Consider the following 12,673-nt stretch of genomic DNA (forward strand, 5'->3'; position numbering starts at 1 on the left):
GGCTCAAATTTACTTTTTCGAGGTTTGATTTCTTTTTAAGTTCAGTTCCTTTCCGTTGTTAAAAGGAAGGCAAACTATCGAACAGCAAAAGTGTAAAAGGTCACGAAAATCTTATTCGATTTCCAGTTTCGAAAGTGGAATTTAATAATCGAATTATCCAGCGAAATAACAATTTTATCTATTCATCCAGTTTTTAAATGTGTTCATCCAGTTTTTAAATGTATTCATCCAGTTTTTAAAAAAAGTGTTAATCATAAATTGTTCCAGTAATTCAAAGGTTTAAGGCCATCTTTTTTTTTCTTGGAATTCGAAAATGAGATTTTTTTTCAAAGTTTCATTGACTCTTTTCCAACTGGCTGTTGGCTATGTTTGAAGATAGCGAGAGGATATTGCGCAGCTGGCTGGATTTAGGGAACTAACTGCGAGGGCAGTGGTTTGAATTCCGTTTTGGGTAATTTTTTTTTAATTTTCAAATCATTTTGTTTTCTTGCATTTTAATGCTGCCGTTTGGATTTGCTTGTGCTTACGAATTGCAGCCTCGCCTCTGTGTTAATTTTAATTACAAGCACTGATTAAAACAAAAAATTACGATTTTTTAATTAACATTTAAATAAAAAATTGGCAACGTTTTCAATTTTCACTAGCACTCGAAGTCTTTTCACTGATAAGTGTGACGCGATTATGCTGTATTGATGAGTGGCATTAAGGGGCGGAATTATGGGCGTTGGCATGCTGGAATGAGACACCCTGGCCAACCCCAAGGGTCCAAAGTTCGTACCCTTTTGTAAACTTCTGATTTTGCGAGAGTTGGTGTATTAGAACGAACCTTCTTTTTTTCTAACTTAACTCGCAACTAAAAATTTTCATTTAATTGGTGTCAGTTTTGCTATAATCACAATCTGTAGCATTGGAAATTTAATATCATGCGTTTTCTGCTTTTTTTTGTGGCGAACGTTTGTGATTTATTGAGTGTCCGTGGCTGAGTGGTTAGTGTGAGACTCATAATCTTAGGTCGCAGAGCAAATTCGAGACGTAGCCAAGTTTTTACTAATTTGAGGCTTATTTCTACCTTTTCTTATTGCTTTTTATAGTGCTGCTTTTTGTAGCGTTCTCGCTAGTGTTTGCGAAGCGCAGCTTCGCCTCTGTACGATGCTTATTTTGAGTTGACCTTATTTTAAAAAAATTTGGGTAAATAACGTTTTTTTTTGGTGATTTTGAAGAGCGAGGAAATTACGATGGTCGACTATGAAGAATTTCAAGAAAAAAATATTTTCTTTATTTTCAGTGCGTCTTTTTTTCGGGTCTACAATTTCGTCGATAAAGAATTGACGAGTTGTATTCTTTGGGCCTGTCTTTTTCTGCAGGGTCTAATAGAACAATTTAAAGGAAACTCTCGAAATAGCTAATTGTTGATACTTTATTAAGTTGTAGTTCCGTACATATATTTTTTTCTTGAGTTAGCAAGTAAAGAGAAGCTCTGGTTCACCTTTGTGTAAAAATTGCTTCTTGGCTACTTGTTTAGATGTTGATGAATCAAAAATCTCAGGTGGCTCAAACTAATAATTAGTGTGGTGACAGTTTAGCAAATCTCGTACATTTGGTTTTTCAATTAGTTTTTCAGTAATTGGATGCTTTCGGGTTGTATACGTAGGGTTGCAAATCTATGCTGAAAATATGGCTTTCTGATTCCTTCTAGTTTTCGAGATATTGATGTTTTTACGCTTTTTCTGAATTTTTCTGACGCAAAAAAAGTAATTTAGAAAACGGGAAAGGAATTTTTTCCCCTTCCATCTTAGGAAGCACAGATTTGGATAGGTATTTTTTGTATTTTGTGACCATTGTGTTGCATTGGGTGTCCAATACCTTGAAAAAAAAAACTGTGAACAGGAAAACAGAAAGGAGGGAGAAAAACTAAAATGATTTGAAAGAGAAAAAAAATATATGTCGATTTAATTTGTGTAATTTATTGTGATTTATCATATTATGTATACTGGAGAAATAAGTTATTCTTCTTGTTCTTCTGCTCGTTTGATTTATTACCCCCGCTCGTCGTCTGTATTTAGGATTTGCGATCCAACAGTAGAACAGAAGGTAGGAAAGAATCGACATCCTCAATGAGGCCTTCTCTGATGTCATATTCCTCCACTTCTGTCGCCTCAAACAGATCAGCCAATGAGGATATGACGTCATTAGATGAGAACGTGGACATAGGCATGGGAAACACGGGGATCGTGAGACCCTCTTACAGACCACAGGTGGTAACCACGTCTAGACATACCTGGGGGGAACGGTGATGAAGTGCTCTAGGTTTCTTCCTAAGAAAAATGCCCAGAAAAATTACCAAAAATTTGTTTGTAGTTCATGACTAGGGTCACAACATCTTTTTCCTTAGTAAAACCATGTGTTGTTCCTTCAACTCATATGTTTTTCTTTTCCATCGTGGATAAGTTGTCTTTGCTTCATCATCGTTATCGTTAGAAATCATATTTTTCTGGATTTTTTCTCACCAATGCTGAAATAGAAGAAGTTTTGCATGTTATGCTGTAAATTGTGAACATCAAATATGTAAATAACTTAAATGATGCATGTTGATCTGTTTTTTGCTTAGAGTTTTAAAATGAACGGAAAAAAAGGTATGTTGCCTGCTGTGTTATGAGATCAGCTAAATAGCAACATGTGTAACTTTTAAGCGGTTGTCCACCAGCGCTTTTGGATCCATTGTTGGCATCGCTTCGTCGACCGATCAGGACCTGGCACCCGAGACTCTGAAGAGACTGATCGACCTCTTCTTCGAGATCTTCGACGTCAAAGCGGGCAGTGGAGGGGATTGGAATGTGGTGCGAGACCAGTTGGCCCATGCTATATCCAGAATGTTAAGAGCTACTTTTGGGGATAGAATCAACAGGTAGCTTTGGACTTCACTTCATTTTTTTAGGACCTTGAATCATAACTGGTATAGGCAGCGTGCGATTTTAAATGCCTCACATTTGTTAGGCGAATTTGTTTGAGTAATGTTGATCTTCAAAAATTTGTAACTATGAGGCTAAACATTGCGTGAACTTGAATTTAGACAAGCCTTGCAAAATAAAAAACACGACGTAAAATAGGTAGTGTTTTTTCAGTAATTTCTTAAATATTAATCACACTCCAATTAGATTTTTTTGCGGTTTGACTTCAGATTTCTTTTGAAGTTTAAATTTTAAAGAAACTTCTTAAAAGGTACGAAGTGCTTTCCATACTCAGCTTTCCGTTTACGAAGTGAAAATAACGCGAAATATATGATTGATTTTAATTTTCAGGTGTTTAGTGGAATTAAGACATTAACCAGTAATCCAACACAAAAAGTTTTAATTGTAAAAGATTCTTGTTATTAAAAACCTTAATCGCGATAGGTTTTTTCTAAGTCAACAGTATGACCTCGATTCAACTTAAAACCTAGACAGTACCGCCTAGCTTTTTTTGTGAAACGAACGAATGAAAATGCAACCTTTTTTCTTGAGAGTTTTGCTTTTTACGCAAGATTTTCAAATGAGAAGTCGATAACCAACTTATGCCAATCAACTTGAACTAAATTTTCTTTAAAATTGTTCTTTAAAAATTTGCTTGAAAAGATATAACTTTCCGCGAACTGATTCAAACTATGATAGGAAATTTTTTGCAAAGTTTCATCGATTGATTGTGCTTTTTTACACAAGCATAGCTTTTGTTATAGTATGAACTCTCTTTTTCCGACCTAAGTCGCAAATATTGTTGCGATGCAATTTTTACCACAAAATGTGTTCATTTCGACTATTATATTACAAGTAGCACTTTAGCTTCAAGGTATCATGGATCTGTAGCGTAGAGGTAGGGAAGGAGACCAGCAACAAAATAAGAGGGTTCGAACCTGGACAGGGTCGGACGTTTTTAATGAATTTTTTCGTATACTATTTGAAATGCGTCCGCTCTATAAATTGAGGCATGTTAGTTGGTTAATTTCCTATTTTTTCAAATTGACTGGTACTGCTAATGCGTCATAATTGGCTTGCGTCACTTAGCAATTATGTAACTCATAATTGGCGTTCTTTAAGAAATTTTGTAGACTCAAAGTTCTACTCATTCAGTTTTTCCCAGTAGCGTTATCGGTCATATTTTTGCTTGTGTTTGCGAAGTGCAAAATCGCCTCTGTGTTAAAAAATATCTCGAACACATGAAATACTTGTTTTAATTCGTCAATGATGATCAATGTAAATAGAGGCTGGGATGTCATGGCAATCCTTTTTCACTTCTTTTCAAAGTTTTCAGCAGCGCTAGGAGTTAAAAGATCTCGGCGTTCCTATTGAAAAGCTTAAGTTAGCCGGAAAAGACTTGTCTCTGCTGGATTCTCTGCCGGAAAAGAGATTCCAGCAGAGACAAGACTGCTTGTCTATGCCGGAAAAGACTGCTAGAATCTCTGAGTGTCCTTATATCCTTCCGGCATTCTGGCTTGAAATTTGAGAAGGAACACTAACGAAGTTTTGTGAGGCGTAGTATAATAGTGCTTCGATTTTTTTCTAACCTAAATAGCAAATATCGGTGCCATTTTTGGTGGCAACTTTGCGGTTTTTTGATTGCATGTGCTTTGACATTCGAATAGTATTAAGTTGACATAGTTGATGTTTTTTTAATTCATCAAATGAACCTAAAAAAGCTATTTGTTTCAAACAACATAAAATTTATAGAAACTCGATTTCAGAAAGCTTCTAACTAAATATAACTCGCAATTTTTTGAAATACATGATTTATACATAATGTGACTTAGTGCTTTCCAATTTATTACGTGCAGAGTTAGTGTGAATGCCTTCAGTTTGTTATGCTCCAAATTTTTACTTGCAAAATGGTTTCTAATGTATTTGGTGCTACTTTTGCTGTATCGCATAGGCGATTTTTTGGAATATGTAGCTGCTTTATATGTGATTAGTGTTTACACCAGCCAAGCTTGTGTGATAGTGTGAACTCTTTTTTTCCAACCTAAGTAGCAAATATTAGTGTTCATTTTGATCAATAACCAGCTATTAATTACAGCCAATGCTAAGGATATAAACACAATTTATTATACTACAAATAGCACTTCAGCTTCGAGGTATCGTGGATCTGTAGGGTAGAGGTAGGGAAGGAGACAGCAACAAAATAAGAGGGTTAATTGAGGCATGTTAGTTTGTTTTTTATTCTTCAAGTTGACTGCAAAATTGCGTCATAATTGGCTTGCTTCATTTAGCAATTATGTAGACTCATAATTGGCGTGCATCACTTGAGAAATTTTGTAGACTCAAGGTTTTACTCATTCAGTTTTTTTTTCATGAAAAGTATTAAATGCTCTAACAACAAAAGAAGTGCATACATAGTTATAAATGCACAACTGATTGCACTTAGCTATATATGCACTTTTTGAGGTCTATTCAAGTTTCACAGTTTTAGAATGCTTATTATTTTTTATTTTGTCAGATATCAAACTCTTTCAACTTAACTAAATATGATAGCCCGAAAATTAAATTTGATGTTTCAGTTCACAGCATTGTTTTTTTTCAGATGATGTACTAAAGTTACTTGAGTATAAGGTAATTCAAGATATTTGTTCCATGACTCCGAGAGTTATTGTTGTAAGTTATCAGAAAAATGTCTGAACGGTGGGGTTAAAAAAATGCTAAAAACCAGTCACTTTTATTGTATACATTTTTATTGAAAGATTGTCACTGTGCCAAATTGTTGGCTTGCTTTTCAAGTTTTCGCTAATAATTTTAAAGCAATTTAGTTTTCGGAAAGAGACTTGACGATTGACGCAATTATATACTGCAAAAAAGTATTTTTCTGACTAGAAGAAATAAAGTTAGCTGCTGGGCTTTATTAGATTTATCAAATCCATTTGTTTCATTGAACCATTTTTTTCGGAAAAAATGGAAAAAATAGGCTTCGACGAAAATTGCAATCATTTTGTATCCGTTAGTGTATTCGATTTTTTTTGTCTAACAACAAAAGCTATCGTCGATTTGTCATGGGTTGTCCCTAACCATGGGATACCAAAAAAACGTAGTTTGGAAGGAGCAAATTCCATGCATCAATGAAATAATATTATAATTTTCACTACAGGACAGATATTCCAATACGCTGACGGAATAATTTATCTGATAGATGTAGTAAAATATTCAGGAAAACTTTTAATCAAAACTTTTTTCGCGATGAGTCGTTAAAATTTTCTTTTGTATGAAAGGCTAGTGTCCAAAAGACGACCCGGTTCTTTCTCGTGAACGCTCTTGTTCTAGGTCATTTACATTTTTGTTCCGAAGACCTAACCTCTGAAGGGGGAAGGAATTATGGCGCAGGGAGAATTTTCTTCCCGCTTTTGACTACTTCAGAGAAAGCTCGCTGGGAATCAAGTTTGGAACATTTTGACTGCCTCAAAAAAATTCGCTGGGGATCAACTGTGGTATCATTTCTAAAGCTCTAGTGGCCGTGATTTGATTCAGAAAATAGATTTTGAAAAAAAAAAAAGATTTCAGTGGAGAGAAAAAGTCTGAATTTTTTCCGTTTTCAATTTTCTATGTTAACATTTTCAACATTCTTTTAGCTATTATTTCGTAGCAAAAGAAGCATCTAGCAAAAAAATTTTCGGGAAATTTGGACGCAAAGTAACGTTAGGAAATTTCTAGCAAAGAAACGTTTCTAGCAAGGAAACTTCAGGAAGTTTGGACGAAATGACGGAAAAAAATCTTTATTTTTGAACTTCTTTTTAAGAGTCGATGATGAACGTAGTTCAGACTCTTAAATGGGTCGTGATGATTTTTTTTCTCGTTTTTTTTCATGAAAAGTATTAAATGCTCTAAACAACAAAAGAAGTGCATACCTAGTTATAAATGCACAACTGATTGCACTTAGCTATATATGCACTTTTTGAGGTCTATTCAAGTTCAATTGCTAGAAGGTAAACAAAACGCACACTCCAATTATGAAAGCTGAGATGGCGCAAAGCATGATCAATTTCTAGTTCTGAAAGTGGAATTTAATTTGTAGACTTCCCAGCGGAAATAAAATTTTTCTTAATAATCCAGTTTTTCCAAATTGGGTTAATTTTCTCAAAAAAGTGCCGGTCATAAATTGCTTTTGAAATTCAGAGAGCTTTAATGCCGTATATTTTTGTTTGAAATTTTTCTTTGCGTTCTTTGACTCTTTTCCAACTGTCTGTTGGCTATGTTCTTGAATCAGTGGTCGGAACATCCTGTGCTACTAGACCATTAACCGGCTGTTTTTTCAGAAAAATAGTGAAGCTAGTGAGCAGTTACATGACTGAGGATGCGATCTGTGGCTACATCAGTAACATTAGGGAGACATTCTGGCCCCAGGGACACCCTACTTCTCCGGGGGAACCCAAGTCCATCCAGGACAGGTATCGCACCAAGTTCCTCGCCAAGGTCAAACTCTATGGAAGCATATCAAGTGAGTCACTTTCAGAATTTTTTCCACTCGGATGAACTGTACGAAACAAGGAAGCTCAATTGAATTTGCTCAAGCTGGCTAACTTGACAAAAAGTGATTATGCTTAATCCAGTCTGAGATTTGCGCGTTTAAATTTCAGTCCTTTTTAACTAACCACCATCTTCTGTAAAAGCGAGATAAGTCTCAGTTGATTTTTGTATCTGAAATTTGCAACAAGATACAGACGACTAATTTTCTCTATGACGACTTATTTTAAAATTTATTTCACCATTTTTTGACGTCGAAAGTTTTTTTTGTGATCTATTGGCTGTTAGTCGAACAGATCTATTGGCAAAGAAATTTCGATATTGAAAAGAAAACTTTTTAGGCGAGATTAAGTCTCTACCCTTCCTTACTCAAGATGTCACCAGGCGTGGAATATTTCGACTGATCAAACTCTGTCAGGACGAACAACTGAACAGACGACTGGCCGTTACCATATTTGAAGAGCTTTTAATCGTCATTTTCCCTGACCTGAAGTTCGTCGACATCCTAGATAGAGTGTATCTAAGATCTACGAGAGTTAGATCTTTCATGCCTCAAAACTAAAATAGAACTGTAAAACTTTGACTATGATTTTTTTTCCAAATTAGAGTAATTGTGTTATTTCTATTTTGATTTCTGTAACCAAACATATCTCACGGTAGTGATATAGTTTAAAAAATTAAATTTGGATGAATATATTGATAAGAACTTTTTTTCCGAAAATTTGTAATTGGCCTGATGTATCAGCTCGTGATCATCGAGTCACGTTGGGTAGTTCAGTAGATATTTATGCCATATGTCACAACCAGTGTTTCTGATAAAAAAGAAAGAAAAGTTAAATTCAGCAAACCAGAGGCAGATTTAAATAAGCGTTAATTAATGCAGTGATTTTTCGCTTATTTGTCGAATGCCTCTTCGTTTGGCTAAAAGTGTTAAAGTATGCGCACGCTCAATTGTAAGTTTTTGTCTTTTTGACATGATTTAATTTGCAGTTCATACTTTAATTCAATGAACGAATGGAAACCGAGTTTTTGCTCTTAAACTAAAGAGCAAATTGGGTGAAAATCTGCCAGCCATAGCCGCCGGTAAAGAATAGTTTTTGTGGGTGAATCATTGGTTTTCCAAGGCTGTGTATGAAAGCTGTGTTCGGTCTGGTAATAACAATGGATGCTAAATTTCAAAACAACTGGGAAACAAAGGAAAAGCAAACAAAAACGCGCTTGATTTTGTTGCTAAGTTTGAAGACTAATTTTGTAGACTTCATTACAACATTTGAATGCAGATACTTCGAGAGAAAGACATAAATTCACAGAAAATGAATTTATGATGAATAGAAACGAGGACAATTAGCTTAGTTTGCATCAAGAATTAGTATTTATGTATCTATACTTACATTTAAGACATAGAAATCATAGCAGAGTCAACAATTGTCATGAACAGCGTCAACAATTGTCATGAAAAACATAAAATAATAAGAACTTGATTCTCAACTCGTTCGCATTTTTTGGCGCACTGAAAAAAGTGAGTTGAGAATTTCCGTTTTTTGCGCTCCTTGAACATTAAAAACGCACGACGCACTTCTGGCTGAAATGTCACACAAAATGAAGACCAATTTCTGTGGAATATCAATTTTTGTTCTACATTTTTTACGGTCAAATCATGTCTGCACTGCTTAGATGATAAAAATAAACGATGCTGAAACTGTAAAAGTTTTTGAAGCCGGCCGATGTTATTGTGCCACGAGGAGCAACTATACATCAAAAATGGTAAAAGAAAGGAACGCTAATGAGAAAGCTATATATCAAGCCTGTAAAAAATTATTGTAATTAAACATATAAGCAACAAATACAAAATAGTTATTACTTAGAGCAAAATGAAAAAAATATATTTTTATCTGAACAGTTATTGTACATGTACAAGCTCCGCACAAGTTTGGGTCGCGAAAAAAAAATCAACTTCAAACATAATTTGTTTCCCTAGCTTTACACATTTACATGCTTTGTTTACATTTACTTTGCCCATAAGCCAAATGAATTTCTCACTCCAGAAAAATTGCGGAACTACCAGTCATATTGCAATCAGTCACGGAGCAGCTTCAGGAAGCACATGTTGAGAAAACCCTTAAAAATGGGACCTATGCTTTATCTTGGTTTCAAAATTGGAGTTTTGACTTTAATTGAGGATTTCTTACTAGCTGAGCAAACATTGTGGATAACTTTGGTCAGTATTTTGTTTCATCAAAATTATTTCACAACTGATAAGAGCAGCACCGAGTGTGTTAAAGCATAATCAAGGCCAGGAAAAGTTAACAAAATCTTAAACTGGAGGGGATTCTGGCCACTTGCAACCTCTCAGAACGCTGATTCAGCCAATCTGGATTATTTTTTGGCATTCATTGGAAAACTATTCTTGACCAATTGTAAGTTTTTGTCTTTTTGACATGATTTAATTTGCAGTTCATACTTTAATTCAATGAACGAATGGAAACCGAGTTTTTGCTCTTAAACTAAAGAGCAAATTGGGTGAAAATCTGCCAGCCATAGCCGCCGGTAAAGAATAGTTTTTGTGGGTGAATCATTGGTTTTCCAAGGCTGTATATGAAAGCTGTGTTCGGTCTGGTAATAACAATGGATGCTAAATTTCAAAACAACTGGGAAACAAAGGAAAAGCAAACAAAAACGCGCTTGATTTTGTTGCTAAGTTTGAAGACTAATTTTGTAGACTTCATTACAACATTTGAATGCAGATACTTCGAGAGAAAGACATAAATTCACAGAAAATGAATTTATGATGAATAGAAACGAGGACAATTAGCTTAGTTTGCATCAAGAATTAGTATTTATGTATCTATACTTACATTTAAGACATAGAAATCATAGCAGAGTCAACAATTGTCATGAACAGCGTCAACAATTGTCATGAAAAACATAAAATAATAAGAACTTGATTCTCAACTCGTTCGCATTTTTTGGCGCACTGAAAAAAGTGAGTTGAGAATTTCCGTTTTTTGCGCTCCTTGAACATTAAAAACGCACGACGCACTTCTGGCTGAAATGTCACACAAAATGAAGACCAATTTCTGTGGAATATCAATTTTTGTTCTACATTTTTTACGGTCAAATCATGTCTGCACTGCTTAGATGATAAAAATAAACGATGCTGAAACTGTAAAAGTTTTTGAAGCCGGCCGATGTTATTGTGCCACGAGGAGCAACTATACATCAAAAATGGTAAAAGAAAGGAACGCTAATGAGAAAGCTATATATCAAGCCTGTAAAAAATTATTGTAATTAAACATATAAGCAACAAATACAAAATAGTTATTACTTAGAGCAAAATGAAAAAAATATATTTTTATCTGAACAGTTATTGTACATGTACAAGCTCCGCACAAGTTTGGGTCGCGAAAAAAAAATCAACTTCAAACATAATTTGTTTCCCTAGCTTTACACATTTACATGCTTTGTTTACATTTACTTTGCCCATAAGCCAAATGAATTTCTCACTCCAGAAAAATTGCGGAACTACCAGTCATATTGCAATCAGTCACGGAGCAGTTTCAGGAAGCACATGTTGAGAAAACCCTTAAAAATGGGACCTATGCTTTATCTTGGTTTCAAAATTGGAGTTTTGACTTTAATTGAGGATTTCTTACTAGCTGAGCAAACATTGTGGATAACTTTGGTCAGTATTTCGTTTCATCAAAATTATTTCACAACTGATAAGAGCAGCACCGAGTGTGTTAAAGCATAATCAAGGCCAGGAAAAGTTAACAAAATCTTAAACTGGAGGGGATTCTGGCCACTTGCAACCTCTCAGAACGCTGATTCAGCCAATCTGGATTATTTTTTGGCATTCATTGGAAAACTATTCTTGACCAAAAACTTAGAGGTATAAATTTTTTTTGTATGCTAATAAATGTCTCTTAAATGTAATGACTGTGAATAAAAAATATCAATAAATAGTTTTCTAACGTATTATTTTTTGTCAAAATGTTACCAAAATTATATTTTTCTTATTCGATTTACCGATGAAATTGAAAACCTATATTCAAAAAAGACCACATTTAAACAAATTTTTTATAGCTCTGCTACATAACGACTCATAAACATAAAATTATTGATATTGCTATTATTTTTGCATCAATATGAGCGTTCCGGTTAAGATTTCGAATGGGAGCAGTGGTGAAGTGGTTACGTCTCCGCCTCTCAATCGAAAGGTCGGATGTTCGGTGCCCACCATGATCCGTGCTCGTTGCTTGAGGGTGAAGCTTTATTACCTAGCTCAGAAAAACCAATAAATTGCATGTAGTTCTTAAGCAGGGGCACAACAGCGGTTCGCCGTGATGAGCTGTACAGCTCGTATGTTGGTCCTATCCCTCGTGGATGAATGATCTTAAAGAATAAAAAAGCTTAGTTTCTTTAATAGCTTCAATTAATTTGTCGAGTTAATTTGTCGGGATGGAAATCTGTAACGTTTTATTTGTTCAATTGTATAAAGCATCAACATCACTGCGTACAAAGTTTGCAAAAGGACACTTAATTTAAAAAATATCAGCGTAAAAGTGAAAGGCGAGCCCACATTGGCAAAACTAAGGTTGCAATCGATTAAAGTCGAATTTTATACAGATTTTTTTCTAGTAAAAAATTGATTGTATGTTACCCAAATAGACACAAAAATGGATAAATTAGGGATTTTGTACAGGTCAGAAAAATTGATTATGTAGTCTAAAAAAGGGATTTTTTTGCTGTATAAATTATGTTTTGAATCTGTATAGAATCTGTACAAAATTGATTATAAAGATGTAATGAATTTTCTAAAGACCCAAAAAAATAGATAATTTTGTCTAAAAAATGGATAACGTTGATTTTTGATTTTTTAACTCTTACTCTCAGAAGCTTGCTGTTTGGCTTGCATTCAAAACTATAAACAAAAGTTGATTTCAAACTAAACGACACCAATTATGGAAATCATCAATATAAACATGAGTGCGGTCACAAAACATGCAAAAAAGTCATGAAAATCATTAGTGGAACATAGATTGTTCCAAAATTCAAAGAATTTTCTTTAAGGCCATCTATTTCTTAAAAAAAAACAGTTCACGTTTTCTGTTTCTTTGCGTTCCGTGACTTTTTTCCAACTGCTTGTTGAATATTTTTTTTTGAAAAAAAAACTGACAGAATACGTGTGCTGGGTAGGG

General features: G+C 34.5%; 1 protein-coding gene across 1 annotated transcript in view; it reads left to right on the forward strand.

The window, feature by feature from the left end:
- Positions 1-8,417, forward strand: part of LOC134848550 (sorting nexin-13-like) — a 227,590-nt gene extending 219,173 nt beyond the window's left edge. Inside the window, exons 18-21 of the mRNA XM_063866058.1 lie at positions 2,064-2,255; positions 2,691-2,905; positions 7,268-7,449; positions 7,817-8,417. Coding sequence (XP_063722128.1) covers positions 2,064-2,255; positions 2,691-2,905; positions 7,268-7,449; positions 7,817-8,037 — 810 coding nt within the window. The 3' untranslated portion in view covers positions 8,038-8,417. The remainder of the gene's footprint in view (positions 1-2,063; positions 2,256-2,690; positions 2,906-7,267; positions 7,450-7,816) is intronic.
- The last annotated feature ends 4,256 nt before the right edge of the window (positions 8,418-12,673 follow it).

Source organism: Symsagittifera roscoffensis, chromosome 6 (genome assembly GCF_963678635.1).
Source record: "Symsagittifera roscoffensis chromosome 6, txSymRosc1.1, whole genome shotgun sequence".
In the NCBI taxonomy this organism is placed as follows: domain Eukaryota; kingdom Metazoa; phylum Xenacoelomorpha; order Acoela; family Convolutidae; genus Symsagittifera; species Symsagittifera roscoffensis.